At 41.3% G+C, this 20,519-nt stretch overlaps 1 protein-coding gene across 7 annotated transcripts in view; it reads right to left on the bottom strand.

The window, feature by feature from the left end:
- Nucleotides 1-220: 220 nt before the first annotated feature.
- Nucleotides 221-20,519, bottom strand: part of TNK2 (tyrosine kinase non receptor 2) — a 305,681-nt gene continuing 285,382 nt past the window's right edge. For all 7 annotated transcript variants that reach the window (XM_056565498.1, XM_056565497.1, XM_056565499.1 and 4 more), the window contains 4 exons: nt 15,257-16,683; nt 11,727-11,822; nt 6,864-6,991; nt 221-518 (listed from right to left, as the gene is read on the bottom strand). In XM_056565498.1, coding sequence (XP_056421473.1) covers nt 512-518; nt 6,864-6,991; nt 11,727-11,822; nt 15,257-16,683 — 1,658 coding nt within the window. In that variant the 3' untranslated portion in view covers nt 221-511. The remainder of the gene's footprint in view (nt 519-6,863; nt 6,992-11,726; nt 11,823-15,256; nt 16,684-20,519) is intronic.

Here is a 20,519-nt window from a genome sequence, read left to right as displayed (position 1 = left end):
TGACAAAAAAACGATTATACATAATTACCAAGTAGGATTAGTGTTATAATGTTGTTCTCTTTGTAATGGCCCTGCAGTCTCCTTTCTTTTTTTTCTCGTCTTCATGTAGGAATACCCCTTTAACCCACCATTGAAAAGTTCCACAACGATCACATTTCTTCAAATAAATTTTATATCTTACATATATATATATATATATATATATATATATATATATGTACTTATATATATTTATATATATTAAAATTACGCTTTTTTTTTTATAAAAACAGCATTTTTTCTCAAATAAAACAACAACGGGAAACACATTTAAAAGAAAAGATGCAACATTAACACATGTCCATGTAGCAGAACACTGGGTTGGTTTAACGGCTGATGGAACCCCCTGTATGGGTACATTTTGAGATGAGAGGCACACCGTAATGTCCCCTTCAGTCAATAAATGTCTTGAGAAAATTAGTCCAGGTAGATTAAAAATGTGCATTTGAGTCTCCTCAACAAAAGTGTTGAATCATCGCCTGAAAAATAAAAGAAGGAAAAAGTCATATCTAAAGTATTAAAAAGCTTAAAATATAAAATTCAAGCATAGTATACATTGGAAAGATATCACATAATAACATAAGTTTAGTTTTGGCACAATAAAAAAACCTTATTATATGTTGCAATTTGATCATGCCCAGAAAATTGAAGAGGTATGGGTAAAAAAATGATTGTTTAACCTTGGTCCTCTTGCTTTTACTAGGTGAAACTCAGCATATCCGGCAGCATTTTCAACTGTTACCCAAACAATATTTGCATTTTTGCAACAACACTATAATAAAGTGGACCCGACCAGCTATCCTGACATGTTTTAGTAATACCTTCATTTAGCAAAAATAGAGCACTTTTGCCTCCTGGAAATGTATGCATAAACTGACAACTAGGTGTAACTAATCTCTTTAGCAACATCACATGTTCTTACACAGTCTGACATTGGCAGTACAAGCTAGAGTGAGTGATCGTAATAAATATATTTTAACAAGAAAAAGGATAAGCCAGGATATCCAATAGTTATAGGACTTCCCTACAGACTGTGATCACCAGTGTTTCCTGTTACTGTACTACCTTCAGGTACATCGGGCGCTTAAAGCGTACCTGTCATAGTGCAAAAAAAAAGAAAAAAAGTGATATGTTACTCAGGACTCAATCCTGATCATGTGCATATAATTTTTATGTGTCTCAGACCTATATATCCAGAGATATAAGCATTTATCTGCTGGTGAGTTACTTTTTCATTGTGCAGGCTGGAGGGGGCGTGTCAGTCTGTCTCCCTCACAGGAGCAAGCCTGGGCAGCCAGCCAATCAGTACTCTCTACTCTGTAACCCTTTCCTCTCTGGTTTTATGCTGTGTCATGTGTCAGAGGAAGATACTTGGAGCTTGCCTGCAGTAATCAGAAGACATTATGGTGAATTCATAACAGGATAAAATGTATAAATATAAGAATAGATCTTTATAAAATTGGTGCAAGGATTTTTTAGATAAAAGTACAGCATTTTTATGAATACATGTTCTATCTGTTTTATCTTCTCCTAGTAAAGCTGGATGCTAATCAGCATAGCTGTCATTATGTGTGTCATTCATCTTTCACAGACTCCTGAATGTCTGATAAACTTCTTTGTCATTCAGGAGTCTGAAAAAGCTTTGACTATTTCAGCATGCTGGGAGTTGTAGTTTAGTAACAACTGAAGCTGCAATGTTTGTAAATAACTGTGTTAGAGCAGTTTCGTCTCCAGCTGTTTTAAAACTACAGCTCCCAGCATGTCCACACATCCTTTATCTGTAGTTTTGCATACACAATAGAAATCTCCTATACTGGATACCGGTATGCTTTATGGCCGGTATCCAGTATGCTGTAAAATCTAGACTAGTCTGTCTGGCTAAAAGACCCCTAGTGGTGGCTATTTTGAGCTTGAATTTCAGGTGAAAATTTAATTTTTTTTTTTTACAGATGTATATTGTGAAATGTCATATTATAATGAGTCCTGCAATATATGAAAAGTTTTTTAACAATGACAGTGGCTCTTTAAAGACCAAAATAATTAAACATTAAGAATGATTTTACTTTATTAACAGATCCAAGTGAGTTATAAGTGAGTGGCTTCATACCTAGGTAGTACTTCTATCATACATAACTTAACATGTTGTATATGCAGATTTTCATGAGCTTTGTTTCTGGAAATGACCACAATACTATTTTTTTTAATTGTTATAAAAAATTTAATTTATCCAACAACTTGTAACCAGCTATGTCTACAGAAGTGCCATATCATGGACTTATGTCACACAGAATTCCTTTGTTACAGAAGGAAGGAGTTCAGCCTTATGTTTTGGTCCTGGATTAGTTCCTTAGATTAGGATGGCTACCCAATGCTGTTTCCATGTGGAAGCCACATCATTAACCACTTAAGGACCTAGGGCGTATGAATACGCTTTGGCGTCCTGGTAGTTAAGGACCCAGGGCGTATCCATACGCCCATGGGAATTTCAGTCCCCGCCGGGTGGGGATCGGACCGGGGTGACTGCTGATATCGATCAGCAGGCGCCCCGCGCAAATGCCCAGGGGGGGTAATCAGACCCCCCCATGTCGGCGATCTGCGCAAATCGCAAGTGAATTCATACTTGTGATTTGCGCCTATTCCGGGTCAAACAGGTCTATGGTGACCCGGATTATAAGGGGGATCACGGTTGTCTAAGACACCCACTATCCCCCTGAAGTGATAGGAGTGAGGTGCCAGGGGTGGCACCCCTCCTATCCCTGATATTGGTGGTCTAGATGTGACCACCAATAGCAGATCGGGGGCGGGGGTTAACTTTAGTTTTCCCCGTCCTGCCCACCCACAATAGGCGGGGCAGAACGGGGAACCAAAGGGGAACGGGCACCGAAGGTCCACTTACCCCTCTGGAGGCTGCGGGCGACAGTGATCGGCGGGCGGCGACGTCGTGCATCAGAAGAGGACGGCTCCCGGGATCCTATGGAAGCCGGTAAGTTGATCTGAAGGGCTACAGTCTGAGACCACTGTAAAGTGGTCTCTAAACTCTAGCCCTCCAGATATTGCAAAACTACAACTCCCAGCATGCCCAGACAGCTGTTTGGGCATGCTGGAATATGTAGTTTTTCAACAGCTGGAGGGATACAGTTTGAAACCATTATACAGTGGTCTCTAAACTATATCCCTCCAGATCTTGCAAAAGTACAACTCCTAGCATGCCCACATAGCTGTTTTCTGTTTGGGCATGCTGGGATTTGTAGTTTTGCAACATTTGGAGGTCCACAGTTTGGCAAACACTGTGCAGTGGTCTATAAACTGTAGTCCTCCAGATGTTGCAAAACTGCAATTCCCAGCATGCCCAGACAGCAAACAGCTGGGAGTTGTAGTTGCGTACCTTCAGCTGTTGCATAACTACATCTCCCAGCATGCCCTCGGTGATCAGTGCATGCTGAGAGTTGTAGTTTTGCAACAGCTGGAGGCACACTGGTTGGAAAATACTGAGTTAGGTAACAGAACCTAATTGAAGGTTTTCCAACCAGTGTGCCTCCAGCTGTTGCCAAAGTAAAACTCCCAGCATGCATGGTCTGTCAGTAATGCTGGGAGTTGTAGTTTTAAAACAGCTGGAGGTTTGCTGCAAACCTGTCCTTTGAATGTGCAGGGTACATTCACAAGGACAGGTTTACAGTAAATTTCCTGCTCCAAGTTTGGGCTGCGGCAAACTCCTAGCGGGAAACTCACCGTAACACGCCAGTGCGAATGTACCCTAAAAACACTATACCAACACATAATAAAGGGTAAAACACTACACTACATAAACACACCCTTACACTGTCCTCTCCCAATAAAAATTAAAAATGTCTTGTACGGCAGTGTTTCCAAAACGGAGCCTCCAGCTGTTGCAAAATTACAACTCCCAGCATTTCTGGACAGCCACTGACTGTCCAGGTATGCTGGGAGTTTGCAACAGCTGGAGGCACCCTGTTTGGCAATCACTGGCGTAGAATACCCCTATGTCCACCCCTATGCAATCCCTAATTTAGTCCTCAAATGCGCATGGCGCTCTCTCACTTCGGAGCCCTGTCGTATTTCAAGGAAACCGTTTAGGGCCACATATGGGGTATTCCCGTACTCGGGAGAAATTGCACAACAAATTTTGGGGGGCTTTTTCTCCTTTTACAACTTACGAAAAGGAAAAGTTGGGGGCTACACCAGTGGTGGCTGATTTTACAGCGGTTCTGACATAAACGCAAAAAAATAAATACCAACATGTGACCCCATTTTGGAAACTACACCCCTCATGGAACGTGACAAGGGGTATAGTGAGCCTTAACACCCCACAGGTGTTTGATGAATTTTCATTAAAGTTGGATGGGAAAATGAAAAAAAAAAATGTTTTCACTAAAATGCTGGTGTTACCCTAAATTTTTCATTTTCACAGGAGAAAATAGGAAAAAAAATCCCCCCAAAATTTGTAACCCCATTTCTTCTGAGTAAGAACATACCCCATATGTGAATGTAAAGTGCTCTGCTGGCGCACTACAATGCTCAGAACAGAAGGAGCGCCATTGGGATTTTGAAGAGAAAATTTGTCCGGAATTGAAGGCCATGTGTGTTTACAAAGCCCCCATAGTGCCAGAACAATGGACCCCCCCCCACATGTGACCCCATTTTGGAAACTACACCCCACATGTAATGTAATAAGGGGTACAGTGAGCATTTAAGCCCCACAGGTGTCTGACAGATTTTTGGAACAGTGGTCCGTGAAAATTTATATTTTTTTTCTTAATTTGAACAGCCCACTGTTCCAAAGATCTGGAGTGGGTGTAAATACTCACTGTACCCCTTATTAAATTCTGTGAGGGGTGTAGTTTCCAAAATGGGGTCACATGTGGGGGGGGTCCACTGTTCTGGCACCACGGGGGGCTTTGTAAACGCAAATTCCCTTTCCAAAAGCTGAATGGCGCTCCTCCTCTTCTGAGCATTGTAGTTCGCCAGCAGAGAACTTGACGTCCACACATGGGGTATTTCCATACTCAGAAGAAATGGGGTTACAAATTTTGGGGGTCATTTTCTCCTATTACCCCTTGTAAAAATGTAAAATTTAGGGAAAAAACAGCATTTTAGTAAAAAAAAATTTTTTTTTTCATTTACACATCCACATCCAACTTTAACAAAAAGTTGTCAAACACCTGTGGGTAGTTAAGGCTCACTGAATGCCTTGTTACATTCCTTAAGGGGTGTAGTTTCCAAAATGGTATGCCATGTGGGGTTTTCTGCTGTTCTGGCACCATAGGGGCTTTCTAAATGTGACATGCCCCCAAAAACCATTTCAGCTAAATTCACTCTCCAAAATCTCATTGTTGCTCCTTTCCTTCTGAGCCCTCTACTGCGCCGCCGAACACTTGACATACACATATGAGGTATTTCCTTGCTCGAGAGAAATTGGGTTACAACTTTTGGGGGGCTTTTTCTCCTATTACCACGCTGCTATTTCTGTGAAACACCTAAAGGGTTAACACACTTACTGAATGTCATTTTGGATACTTTGAGGGGTGCAGTTTTTATAAGTGGGTCATTTGTGGGGTATTTCTAATATGAAGGCCCTTCAAATCCACTTAAAAACTGAACTGGTCCCTGAAAAATTCCGATTATGAAAATTTTGTGAAAAATTGGAAAATTGCTGCTGAACTTTGAAGCCCTCTGATGTTTTCCAAAAGTAAAAACATGTCAACTTTATGATGCAAACATAAAGTAGACATATTGTGTATGTGAATTAATATATAATTCATTTGGAATATCCATTTTCCTTATAAGCAGAGAGCTTCAAAGTAAAAACATCAAATTTTGGAATTTTTCACCAAGAAATGATACAAGTATCGACAAAATTTTACCACTAGCATAAAGTAGAATATGTCATGAAAAAACAATCTCAGAATCAGAATGAAAGGTAAAAGCATCCCAGAGTTATTAATGCTTGAAGTGACAGTGGTCAGATGTTCAAAAAATGGCCGGGTCCTTAAAGGACATGTCCGGTGCTCACTTTTCTTGTTGTATCCGTTCCGGGCTGCAAAAAAAAAAATGAAAATACGCTTTCTCTTGCCTGCCTACGCTCCCCCGGTGCTCCGGTACAGGCGTTCGGTCCCCGGGCTGTATTCTTCTTACTTCCTGTTAGCCCGGAACGTCACACGGAGCTTCAGCCTATCACTGGCCGAGGCGGGACATCGCTGGTGACAGGTTGAAGCTCCGTGTGACGTGCCGGGCTAACAGGAAGTAAGAAGAATACAGCCCGGGGACCGAACACCTGTACTGAAGCACCGGGGGAGCCTAGGCAGGTAAGAGAAAAATTTTTTCTTTTATTTTCCAGCCCGGAACGGATAAAATAAGAAAAGTGAGCAACGGACATCTCCTTTAAGGTATATTTGGGCTGGGTCCTTAAGGGGTTAAGTGACATGTCACTTATTTTTTTTTAATACACAGATTTACAAATCTATGTCAGTCATTTAAACTATAGTGTGGATAACGCAACACAATATAGGAGTGGAAATTTTTGTGCATTTTTGGGCCGAAATCTGTGTAAAAATCTGCCATGTGAAAATGACCTTACATGTGACCAGTTGCTGATTTTATGCAGACATGTGATTTCTTCTAACCAGCAGACAGTGCATTGCTAAACCATTGGGATTTTATGATACTGCATAAAATCAAAGAGGGGGGCTGGAGTAACAAAAGCTTTAGTTTGGTAAATAGAACACATTTCACACCATAATGTGGTATATTTATTTCGACAGGAATAGTGCTCAGAATCAAGTTGAAATAAACTATAATTCTCTTACTTTTGCTGTGAACTGTTGTATGACTCCAGGAGGTGAGAGCTAGCAGTTTCCAGATTCCAGTCAAATGTCTCCAACACTTTGTGACACTCCACTCGGGTCTTCAGTCCGAGACAGAAAAGCTGTTCAACCTACATTGTAAAATGACACAATGAAAGTTTGACTACAAGAAATGACTGTGCACCAGAATTAACATAATATAAATAGTCCAGAAAAGGAAATCACCACATGTACAGTGGGGCAAAAAAGTATTTAGTCAGCCACCAATTGTGCAAGTTCTCCCACTTAAAAAGATGAGAGGCCTGTAATTTTCATCATAGGTATAGAGGCATAATGAGAAAAAAAAGTCATAAAATCACACTGTCTGATTTTTAAAGAATTTATTTGCAAATTATGGTGCAAAATAAGTATTTGGTCACCTACAAACAAGCAAGATTTCTGGCTCTCACAGACCTGTAACTTCTTCTTTAAGAGTCACCTCTGTCCTCCACTCATTACCTGTATTAATGGCATCTGTTTAAACTTGTTATCAGTATAAAAGACACCTGTCCACAATCTCAGTCACACTCCAAACTCCACTATGGCCAAGACCAAAGAGCTGTCGAAGGACACCAGAAACAAAATTGTAGACCTGCACCAGGCTGGGAAGACTGAATCTGCAATAGGCAATCAGGTTGGTTTGAAGATATCAACTGTGGGAGTAATTAGTAGAAAATGGAACACATACAAGACCACTGATAATTTACCTTTATCTGGGGCTCCACGCAAGATCTCACCCGTGGTGTCAAAATGATCACAAGAACGGTGAGCAAAAATCCCAGAACCACACGGGGGGGGGGTAAACCTAGTGAATGACCTGCAGAGAGCTGGGACCATAATAACAAATGCTACCATCAGTAACACACTATGTCGCTAGGGACTTAAATCATGCAGTGCCAGATGTGTCCCCTGCTTAAGCCAGTACATGTCCGGGCCCATCTGAAGTTTTCTAGAGAGCATTTGGATGATCCAGAAGAGGATTGGGAGAATGTCATATGGTCTGATGAAACCAAAGTAGAACTTTTTGGTAAAAACTCAACTCGTCGTGTTTGGAGGAGAAAGAATGCTGAGTTGCATCCATAGAACACCATACCTACTGTGAAGCATGGGGGGTGGAAACATCATGCTTTGGGGCTGTTTTTCAGCAAAGGGACCAGGACGACTGATCTGTGTAAAGGAAAGAATGAATGGGGCCATGTATAGTGAGATTTTGAGTGAAAACCTCTTTCCATCAGCAAGGGCATTGAAGATGAAACGTTGCTGAGTCGTTCAGCATGACAGTGATCCCAAACACACTGCCCGGGCAATGAAGGAGTGGCTTCGTAAGAAGCATTTCGAGGTCCTGGAGTGGCCTAGCCAGTCTCCAGATCTCAACCCCATAGAAAACCTTTGGAGGGAGTTGAAAGTCCGTGTTGCCCAGCGACAGCCTCAAAACATCACAGCTGTAGAGGAGAGCTGCATAGAGGAATGGGCCAAAATACCAGCAACAGTGTCTGGAGAACCTTGTGAAGACTTACAGAAAACGTATTGAGATGAACTTTCGTTATTGACCCAATGCTAATTTTCCACCATAATTTGAAAATAAATTCTTTAAAAATCAGACAATGTGATTTTATGGATTTTTTTTCTCATGTCTCTCATAGTTGAGGTGTACCTATGATGAAAATTAAAGGCCTCTCGAATCTTTTTAAGTGAGAGAACTTGCACAATTGGTGACTAAATACTTTTTTGCGCAGTGTTTTTATTGTTGATTTACAGTACCAACATATAGGCGGTAAACAGGATTCCACCTTCTAACACCAGGTTGAAGTGGATAAAAGCACTTCCTCAGATTCAGCACTGGTGTATTTCTCCTTATCTGTTATATAAGGCATTTCAGTGTATACAGAGGCTCAATGGCAAGTAAGCATCAGGGCCCTTATTAAACTTTTTGTGCTCTCCTCTGTATCTACAACCCAAATGACCTGTTTTCCAAGGATTATCTCCTTTCTGTCTATACTATCAGCAAGTATGCTAACCCCCTTTTACCCCTTCCTTCTGCTATCTCGAGCACTAGCAGACAGCAGAAAGTCTGCCAGATGGATTTATCAGGCAAACGGTAGTATTTTTATATTAAGACAAGTAATATGCAAAGGTGTCCATAAACTTTAACTTGTTGGGGACCAAAGACGTACAGGTACACCCTTGCGTCCCGGTACTTAAAGTGGTATTTCGGCTTTATACATCTTAACCCCCTATCCAAAGGATAGGGGATAAGATGCATGATCGCAGGTGTCCCGCCGCTGGGGACCCCCGCAATCACAGTACAGCCCCCCGCATTCTGTGTCGGGCGCTGCCTCGGGGACAGTGAAGTCACACCACGCCCCCCCATTCATGCCCGATCAGCAGGGCTCGGCATTAACCCTGGGTCCTGGCTGCTGATAGCAGTCGGGACCCATGGGGTTTGAAGCATGCTCAGCTCGTGAGGGCACTTCAAACCCTGGTAATGGGACCAGGGCATACATGTAAGCCCTTGTCCCTTAAAGAGGTATTCCGGCTTTATACATTTTATACCCTATACAAAGGATAGGGGATAAGATGTATGATCGCAGGGGTCCCACCACTGGGGACCCCCATGATCTTTGTGCAGCCCCCAGCATTCTGTGACGGGCACTGCCTCCGAGACGGGGACGTGATGTCACAGCCACGCCCCCTAGTGAAGTCACGCTACTCCACCTCCATTTATGTCTATGGGAGGGGGAGTTTCACAATTTTTGAGAGATAAGTAGCATCAGTTTCCACTACTAACATAAATCAAGCAGCACACTTGCCGCCTCAGAGTCATGTTAGACTAAGAACTGTCCTTCAACTTTCTATACTTTACTCTGCCCTTTTGTATGGCTGCCAAAACTTATTGTTGTTTTCATTCATTCTTATCTTGATTAGTGTAACTCTTTACTAGTCGGTCCTCTGTTCCCAAACTCACTCTTTCCAATCCATTGTGAATGCAGTAGCCACACTCATGTTTCTGTTCAGCTTCTACACAGATGTCCCTACCTTGTTTAGGTCATTTCACTGGTTGTCCATGCAGTATACAGTATACATCACTTATATCACTCTCACATACAAAGCTCTCCACAGTGCTGCATCTCCCTACATCTCCTCCCTCATCTCTGTCTACCATCCTATCCTGGATCAACCTTCTGCCATCAATCTAAGATAAATCTCTTATCATTTGAACCTCCCAGTTTCATCTCCAAGGCTTTGCTTGTGCTGCAGCAGTTTTCTGGAATGTGATACTCTGGATAATTAGAATAAATGATGGTAAATTTGGCATGCAGGGCAGCTCCACCCCCTCAATGGCAACTTCTGGTTGTCTGTGTTAGATCTGCAATTTATTAATTCCCTCCTATGTCTCTTCCCTATTGTAAATGAAGATGATAAATAACATGCTAAGCAAGGATATGGCATGGTGATTCCTTTTGTGCATATTGGTATGAGGAAAACCCAAGGTGATGATCAAAATATTATTTTATTATGAAGCTGAGACTGAATATCTCCTAGGTAGGGGAGACAGGGATAACATGTAAAAAACTAAGCATGACATAATGGGAAAGTTTCATGGGATATCTGGAAGAAGGATCTTGCAGAAAGAGTGGAGGATGGTCCAAGGGAAGTTCACTGTAGTTCTGCTGTAGATAGAAATGGTGTGTGAGGAGTTAAAAAGCTTACATTAACGTGATCTGAAATGGCAAGAGATACTCAACCCCTGGTGCAGTTGTGCACTTACGCTGGGGTGGAGGTCCTGCACTTGTGGTCCATTGCTATGGACGATCCCCAGCATAATATGCATACAATGGAGGATGCCTGCAGATGGTCACAAGTATCACAATGGCATTCTACACCTGATAAACGTGTGGATGCCTGAAATTTAAACATTGAACAACTACATCGATGTGGTCTAAAATGGCAGACGATCCTCAACCCCAAGTGCAGTTGTGCACTTACGCTGGGGTGGAGGTCTCTGGGGTGGAGTTGTGGTCCATAAATGCAGGACCTCCACCTCAGCGTAAGTGCACAACTGCACTTGGGGTTGAGGATCGTCTGCCATTTTAGACCACATCGATGTAGTTGGTGTGTGAGGAGGTCATGGTTTGGTAACTATAATGTTGAATCAACAGCAGTTTCAAGATATTGTTTGCTTTAACCTATTGTAATTTTTGATGGTTATGGTAATATCTTGGTTGTAAAGAATAGCGTGTCTATATCGGTTTGTGTTAATTGTTGTTTATATTGTATTGTAAGTTCATGTTTCTGCCTTTTTGTCAACAAACGTTTGTTTTACCAATCTAGAAAGCATTTACAACAGCTCAGATCTACAAAATAAGATTTTGCATAAAGGCATGTGCATATAAGCTGCGCTGAGATTTTCTCCAAATGTGGTCAGTGTAGCTTCAAAGCGGGACCACAGGGTATCTTAAATTTTTGCGTAGTTCACTGTCTCCCATTAAAGTCAATGGAAAATATTTTTTTAAAGACATCAGCAGAGAGAAGGAGGACATTTCACACAGCTGTGTGGATTCAGGGTAATGCATCCAAGTTTTCTGGGAGGGCAGATCACAAGGCTGTACTAAATCAGAGAATAGATAGGATAGTGTGCACACAAAAAGGGGAGGATCACATAGGCAGTGTATGAGTGTACAGAATGAGGATGAAATCCACTGAGAGAGGCCTCAGCTTCAGTGTCTGCACAAGAGAAAAGTGGTACACGTGTGGTTTCTTCCTAGGGAGAAATGGCCAATATGTATTAAGATACAGTTTGTTACTACGTCAAGTTTTAGCAAATACCTTTAGGTACTGGATAGCTTTCTGAACATTCCAGCCATGGTTCTGTAGAGCTGTCTGGCATTCTTCTGTGGTCACTCCATGAACCATGTCCTGAACCTGGACAAGAAAAAAATTCTGTAGTTACATCAACAGAAAAAACTTCCAGTGACATTTTCATGGTAAATACAGCAGCTCAACTCAGAGAAATTCCAGAAAGACTAGTTATATTCGTTTCAGCCTTAAGAATGTCCCGAGTAAAGTTATGTTTACATATGTCAGTTGTAGCTGTGCAACTGATGTAAAAAGGTTGTCTCAATATTCATCAATTTTCCAAACCATCGTTCACCAACCTCAGAAGAACATGATGGGTTTCACAATATAACTGATCAAAATAGAACTGATAAAGCAAACTCATGCACTTTGGTGCATTCCCTACAAATTGTTAGGATATATTGTTAGAGAATGTTTTTACATATGAATTGGGATTAAGCTGTGCACGCTACTGTTTCTGAAATTAAAAAAGATTAAAGGCTACGTGAATGCATTTTCTTACTGCATTGTATTATTTTGGTGTAAAAAAAAAAAAATTAGCTTTTTTTAAGCAACCTGCATGTTCTCTCATACATTACAGGATGCTCTATTCTGTTTAATATGAAATTTGTCTCACTAGTTGACTGACTGCTCAGTCACTGACTAAGGCAGTGATAAGCTAAGCGAACAGTTTTAACAGAATTTCATAGGAAAGAGAAAGAGGTGGAGAATACCAGGGTCCAGGCACCATTGTAATGGCAGCGGTTGAAGATCAGGGCAAGTAAGTACGGTTTATTTACTTTAGCAGTACACACTTTACTTCACCTGCACCAGGGCAGAGGTCAAGCGCCGCTCCTGACGCAGGCCTACATCAGGAGTGCTCACTGACTGGGGGATCCGGGACAAGTGTCCTATGGCTAGCGAGCAGATTAAAGAGAGGACGGCTCGACAGCCACTTTCTAATCCACACGGAGGGTGGGGCAGGCCTAGCACACTTCCGTGGTACCTGCGGGGATCCTGCAGGCAGGTATCGGATAAGTTATTGGGGACATTTGCAAGAGTACAAGTACCCGAGCAAATGTTCAGTACTGGTCACGATACTGATACCAGTATTGAGAGAACCCTGTGTATAAATATTTAAAACTGACAAGCTTTTATAGTGAACTTCGAGCTTTTATGATTGAGATGAACAGGTCCATCCCAATCACTAGACTGACTTTGTTTTTAGCTAAGCAGACAGAGTTAATACCTATTCAAACTGAGTGCCATACACATTCATTTTAATGAGCCGACTGAAGTCAGCTAGTGACTATGGTCAGCTCCTTTTCTGACCATATGCAGTTTTTTAACTGAACTGAAAAGTAGAGCAGACCATGGTTTTCAATCCTGTTCAAAAACCATATACAGCAAAAAATAATGGGGTATGGCACAGATCTGGCAGGGATATGGTAGGAGGTTTTTTTTAAATTCTACTAAAATTCTTTGACTTTAATAGGTTGCAAATTCTGCAAGTGTGACCGTATCCTAAGGGTTAATTTACACATTAAGGGTAAAGTCACACGGGCCGTATAATGCTGCATGTTTTCCTACCCATTGAAGTCAATGGGTAGCAAAATCAGCTGTGTATATTGAGTTCAAAGGGTAGGAAAATACACAGTAGCAAATACCCAGCAAAATACAGCACCTTAGATCTCCTTAATGCAGATCTTTGCTGCAGAAAATCTGCTACATAGTTTACTACTATTGACTGCAGAAAATTCACAAATCTGCCACTATTATGGATTTTCCACAGACCCATTGCTATCAATGGTAGCAAAATCACCTGTGGATGTTTTGCAGAAAATACGCTGTGGAAAATCTAAAGGAAATTCGCTGTGTTAATGGACCCTAAGCGCTTATTTGCACGGGTGGATTTCATTACGAGATAGCAGTGTGTTTACCGCTGCAAGTCTTTAAACAGGACACAAGATACCTTTCCTTTTGCAATTGACAGTTATTTTGAATCCTGTGCTGATGTAATTGTAAATTTCCCCCAATATATATATATATATATATATATATATATATATATATAAAGGACGTTTTAAGATTATAAAAAAACATGATGTGAAACCATCCTATCAAGTAACATAACATTACAGTTTTTTGTACAGTGACAAGATGTCCAGCACAGTAGCTTCTTCTGAACATTGCTTCTTTATTATATAAACACATGGTACATCAGGCAAAGTACATAGTGACGCGTTTCGGCCTGACTAGCAAGCCTTACTCAATTTTTTTGGTACTTTGTAACCATGGATGCACATTCACAGTTCTGCATCAAAGCTTTAGACATAAAAGGAGGAATTTATCAAGGTAATTTTTTGGTATAACTTTGGCACATAGTTTTGCACAGCTAGCTCTATTTGAAAAATAAGTAACTTTTTGAAGCACAACACAATTGAGGCCACTTTTAAAATCCACCTAAAGGATATGCTACTTTAGAAGCTGAAGACAAACCTATGAATTACAATAATTTCAAATGGGCACAACATTTTGCCCCAAATTACTCCAATCCAGAGCAGACTTACAGCAAGTCTGCTGTCAGCCTTCAGAAATCAGATTGTTTTAGATATATAGGTGCAATAATGCAATAAAGGGCAGGGTCACACAGTGTATTTGCTGCAGATATTTTGCAAGGAGTTTTATCCCAGACTTCCCTCACTGACTTCAATGGGAAGGCAAAATCCACAATAAATGCAGGTGAAACACAAGAAGTGCCCATTTTTAAACACATCACGTCAAGTCCTATTTTTAAACACATCACATCAAGTCCTATTGCCCCCTTTTTTGGGGAGATTTATAAAAACCTGTGTACTGGTGGAGTGGAGCAGTTGCCCATAGCAACCAATCATATTGCTTATTAAAAAAAAAATTTTAAGGCCTTTAAAACATGAAAGAAACAATCAATTTGGTTGCTTTGGGCAACTGCACTACTCTTCCTTTACATGGGTTTTGATAAATCTTCAGGTTTGTTTGTTTTTTACCAAATATCGTATACATATTGCCTTTCAGCATGAAGTTCTCCAAACAGTGACTATTTTCCTCTAGGGATTATGACCCTTTTACACAAGGTGATTACTGGCCACATGGGTTGAATATAGTGTAAAAGTCCCAGTGCTCAGCCAATGAATGAGCAAATGCTACTTTGCAATAGATAATGTGACCCTATAAAGGGTTCCTTGTAAGTAGCAAAGGATGAGCTGCTGGCAATAATGTAAGTGAATGGCTGCATAAAGGATCCAATGATTGTTTGTGTGGCCTTCGCTCACAATACTTGGCCTTTGCAAAGGGCTGTCTAGTCTTGTAAAGGGAGCTTTCTGATAACCACATTCATTTACAAAATATTAAATGATAGAATACTAGAGGTTTGGTATTAACACAACAGTGCCAGTTTAGTATCTTAGCATTCATTTACACAGTTAATTGTTCTAATACCATTTACTTATAAATAAAATACCAGGTATTAAAGGAAAACTCACCAGTCTGATTTTTTCGGAGGGCCTGAAATTATCTGGGCCATCGTAAACAATTTTTTGCAAACTACATGAGGTCTTCACAGTACTCTTGGATGAACAGTTGCTGTTGTTAGATGAAAAGTTTGCTTTAACATCTGTTTGCTGCATCATTGGCCTAACAGTAGCTGTCGTAATGCTTTTGCTCACTGTAGATTCTTCTGGACTCCGGGCTTCCTTGAAAAATTTCTCATATTTGTCCAAGTATGATGGTCTTTCTGGTAGAAGGTAGTAATGAGTATTGCTAACCTTCTTACCATCTTTTACAATAGGCAAGATGCAAGGACCTTTGGAACCCTGTGCTTGTATTACCTTTGGGGTAGCATACTTAGGATCTGAAGCAAAGCTCTGCGTGGTTGGCATAGGTTTTCCTGGAGAAGTAGAAAGCCCAATGCACATGGGAGAACAGAGGTTGGATCTCTGTTGTGGTGAGCCCACATGAAAAGCCATAGGGCTAGGAGTCCTAGAAGTGGGCTGAGACAATGGGTCTCGGGGTGGCAGTAAAGGAGCACGCCCCACATCCTCTGCCCCAAAAGCTGGAGACAGCTCTCCAGACCAGCGGTCATGCTCATTGCGTCTAATTGGTCTGGGTGGGATGGGAATCCGGGGTGGTATTTGTGGTTTGTCCTCTGATAGAGTCACATTAATATTTGCAACAGATGAGCTAGGGCTAGGAGTTGATGCAAGTGAGGAGGAAGGAGGAACATTGAGCTTCTTCATGCATTCTTGCTGCAGCTCCTCAAAAAGTTCAGATGTTTGAGAAATGGAGGGCTGTTTTATATCCTTCGGAGGCAGAAACAAATTGTCTTCTATTTTGATCCTAGCTTGTCCTTTATCATTTTCCTGTAAATAACCATAGTTGGTTTCTCCTTTGTCTCTAGAACTCTGAAGCAGGTTTATTGTTACTTTTTCTCTGTTTGACAGAACATCCGGACTATTTATAGTGTATACTTCAAAATCATCTTCATCTTGTGCCACCTCATCATAAGCTGGAGGAGCTGGAAGAGGTTTTGTATCCCAATCTACCACAGGTGTTGGATGAAGAGGGCGAGGAAGTGAGCGTGAGGGACTCTGGGGAGGAGTTTTATCAAGCAATGAGAAGGCATCCATAGCCAATTTAGCTAAAGAAGGAGCAGTCTTTTCAGCTAAAGGAGAAATAAAGCCTGGGCTTAATGGACTAGTATCTTCTCCAAAGTCTATCAAGGCCACATCTCCTGAAGAAAAGCTGCAACTTTTAATTCCAAGAAGATGACGGTCAGTCACTTTGGTACCTGCAACCCTCGCAGAAGGTTTAACCAATTTAAGTCCTTTGGTTGTGGTCTTCTTGAGGGAGAGCTTTTTGATTCCAGATGAAAGAGGGTCGTCCTCACCGTTGACAGGATTATAAATTGGTTCTAAGATGTTAAATAAATGAATCAGAAGTTAAATTCCAGGACTTTAGGTACACATAAACATTTATTTTGTCTATATACCACATCAGATATGCTAAATTTATCAAACATTTTCATCCTAAACATTTCCATTCTAATTGCAGTGGAAATAGGGTGTTTGAGCCCAAAAACATTAATCACTTATCCATTGGGCCCTTCACCAATCACCAGGACTAGGGACCTGATGCCCCATTTCCTTTTGTCGCAATACTGTGGCAAGATGGTGTTTGAGTGGAAAGGCAGTCGAGCATGCAAGCTAACTCTCTATTCCAACTATATAAAAGCAACAAAGACAGCTATTTGCAGGATCTCCACTGATCTATCCACTAGATAGGTAATAACTATTTTGGCTGAAATTCACTTTATTAATATTTACATAAATGGGAGCTGACCACATAAACTAGGGATGTCCCGATACCATTTTTTTAAGACCAAGTACGAGTACCGATACTTTAATTCTAGTACTCGCCAATACCAAGTACGAGTACTTATATTTTAAAGGGAATCTGACAGCAGGGTGACGCGGTCTCTGGTGCTGTTTATCGTATGATATGTGGGTCCTTGTTGTGTACAATGGAGGTGGCTGCTGTAGTATGAGCCAAGATTTCTCTCTTCTCCATTGGACAGAACAGGGAATTTGCATTGGCGGTGAGACCGATGACCACATGGTGAGCAGCAGCAGAAACCGGGTCACCTGCACTATCTACCTATAAATTCAAGTTAGTGCAGGTGACTCTGCAGTAAGATTGCCTTTAATATTAGGTAGTATCCACTTGCAGACATTAGTAGCAGCCCCTCTTGTAGACAGCAGCCCCCCTGTAGACATATGTAGCAACCCCCCCTGTAGACCACAGCCCGCCTTTAGACAGGGGGCCCCATTTAAACAGCAGCAGAGTCCTCCCCCTTTAGACACCAGCAGGGGCCCCCCCTTTAGACAGCAGCAGGGGCCCCCCTTAGACAGCAGCAGGGGCCCCCCTTTAGACAGCAGCAGGGCCCCCCCTTTAGACAGCAGCAGGGCCCCCCCTTTAGACAGAAGCAGGGGCCCTCCTTTAGACAGCAGCCGGGGGCCCCATTTAGACAGCAGCAGGCCCCCCCATTTAAACAGCAGCAGGGTCCCCCGGTAGACATTAGTAGAAGCCCCCTCCTTGCAGGCAGCTACCTCCTCTGTCGGGTGCTGCCGCTCCACTGTCCCGTTCTTCCGTCCTCCGAGCCGCATCATGTTGTCCTATGGAGGAGCATGTGACATATACGTCACTCCGTTTGCTCCGTAGCGTTACGCCGGGCGCAGGGGAGGAGGCGGAGTGACGTATATGTCACATGCTCCTCCATAGGACAACATGATGCGGCACGGAGGACGGAAGAACGGGACAGTGGAGCGGCAACAGGTAGAGGACATAAACATCTACATTTTTCTTTTTACATTTACATCTACATTTTGCTTTTTTTTTTTTCTTTAAACAGGGGTTGCACATAATTTCTTACAGTGTGCGTGCATATACACTTGAATCACTACTGTAATTTAAAGGGGTACTCCGGTGGAAATTTTATTTTTAAATCAACTGGTGCCAGAAAGTTAAACAGATTTGTAAATTGCTTCTATAAAAAAAAAAATCTTAATCCTTCCAGTACTTATTAGCTGCTGAATACTACATTGGAAATTCTTTTCTTTTTGGAACACAGTGCTCTCTGCTGACATCATGAGCACAGTGCTCCCTGCTGACATCTCTGTCTATTTTAGGAACTGTCCAGAGCAGCATATGTTTGCTATGGGGATTTTCTCCTACTCTGGACAGTTCTTAAAATGGACAGAGATGTCAGCAGAGAGCACTGTGATCATGATGTCAGCAGAGAGCTCTGTGTTACAAAAAGGAAATAATTTCCTATGTAGTATTCAGCAGCTAATAAGTACTAGAAGGATTAAGATTTTTTTTTAATAGAAGTAATTTACAAATCTGTTTAACTTTCTGCACCAGTTGATTAAAAAAAAAAGTTTTCCACTGGAGTACCCCTTTAAAAGAACTTTTGACGTGTTGCTCAAATATATCATATGTTGTTGATCGTGCAAAAGAAAGTGGAATGTCCAGCACAGTGTAGGTCCAAGGAATTCACTTAATTAGTTAAAACCCAGGATACATGGATGCAGCAAGCACAAGTGACGAGTTTCGGCTCAAGGATGAGCCTTAGTTTCATCCTTGAGCCGAAACGCGTCACTTGTGCTTGCTGAATCCATGTATCCTGGGTTTTAACTAATAAAGTGAATTCCTTGGACCTACACTGCGCTGGACATTCCACTTTCTTTTGCATATCCATTTGGCGCTGCCCACGCCAGTCCGTGTGCGCACGGTGCTTGTGGAAGAGAGCTGGACTCAAATCTATACATAAGTTGTTGATCCCACCGAGTTTCAATCCTGAGACTGCTGTGATTGTGATGTATAAGTTGAGAGAGCAGATGGCATTGCACACAACTCCCGGCGGCCTGCCGATCTGACCTCTTCTTTATATAAAAGTCTATTTAGTGAAAAGGTCAGATCTGCCTTTTCTCATTTCTTTGATCACATGATTCTAGGATTTCTAATGTAGAATGTAAGGAAAGAATACAAAAAAAGGATACAAACATGTTTTTTCTATGTGGCATTATTCCTTCCATAAACCTCTATAGAATGGGAAAAATGCAATCTAGGTTAAAAGGCACAGGAGCCAAAAAAAGACTGCCAATAAAGGGAGAAAAAGCATGATAGACAAAAAAGCAGTATTTTCCTATTGACTCCTAGCAATCATCTATATGCAGAATTTTTTCAGCAAAAAAGTACAGCATTTTTTACCGAAAAGCACCCCTAGAATCAATTCATTTGATTGGTATAGATTTTAAAAAGGTACAGAGTGGAAAATACAATTAAAGAAAGAGCAATCAATCATTTCTGGGAGTCTTTACACCAAGTTGTACCTTTCAATTAAATGCCAATAAAGTTAACTACTTCTAAGAAATCTGTAGTAAGCCCCTCAGCTTCTTTACTAAAAGCACCAGGGTCAATCGATTAAACATGTCACATGTTTTTGAGACCCGGTGTTAACCAGACAAATATTCCAAATTTGTCGGGTGTCCACCCAACAAATATGGAATATGATGTAAACTTTCTTCAAGGATAGGTGGGTACTTACAGCACTGAACAGACTGGACCAAGGATAAAAGCCAACACAAGTTTTATTTTTCCAAGATGCAACGCGTTTCGCAGAACAGCAGGCTGCTTCATCCATGCTGCGAAATGCGTTGCATAAAACTTGTGTTGGCTTTTATCCTTGGTCCGGGCTGTTCAGAGCCATGAGTACCTACCTATCCTTGACGCAAGTTCACACCATACTCTTAGTAAAACTGGCATACCTTGGTGCTATCAGCTGGTATAGCTTTCTGCTATAATTTTTGCTAATTTCTAGCCAAATTCCCTTATATACTAGGACCTGCCTACTTTTGGAAAGAAAAGGGACATGAGTGGCACAAAACTGAAAAAGTCTAATATTTGTGTACAAAACAAGCAACCTTTTGCAGAAAGAAAACTGGCCTAAAATCATTAAAAATCCCACTCCACATGTGTAAACATTCTAATTTTATTATCTCCCAATAAATACCCCACCGCAATGTTTTAGCACAGAACAGCCAAGGCACTAGATAGAAAACAAATGCAACTAAAAGATGTGTATGTGAAACACTTAACATGTAGCTACAATTGCTATTCCATGTCTAACAAACAAGCATCAATTACAATAGGTTATTTAAAAAAAACAGTTGGGGACAGAGAGGTACT

Source organism: Hyla sarda, chromosome 3 (genome assembly GCF_029499605.1).
Source record: "Hyla sarda isolate aHylSar1 chromosome 3, aHylSar1.hap1, whole genome shotgun sequence".
NCBI lineage: Eukaryota > Metazoa > Chordata > Amphibia > Anura > Hylidae > Hyla > Hyla sarda.
The sequence above is the reverse complement of the archived record's forward strand: the minus strand, read 5'-3'. Positions and strand labels throughout refer to the sequence as shown.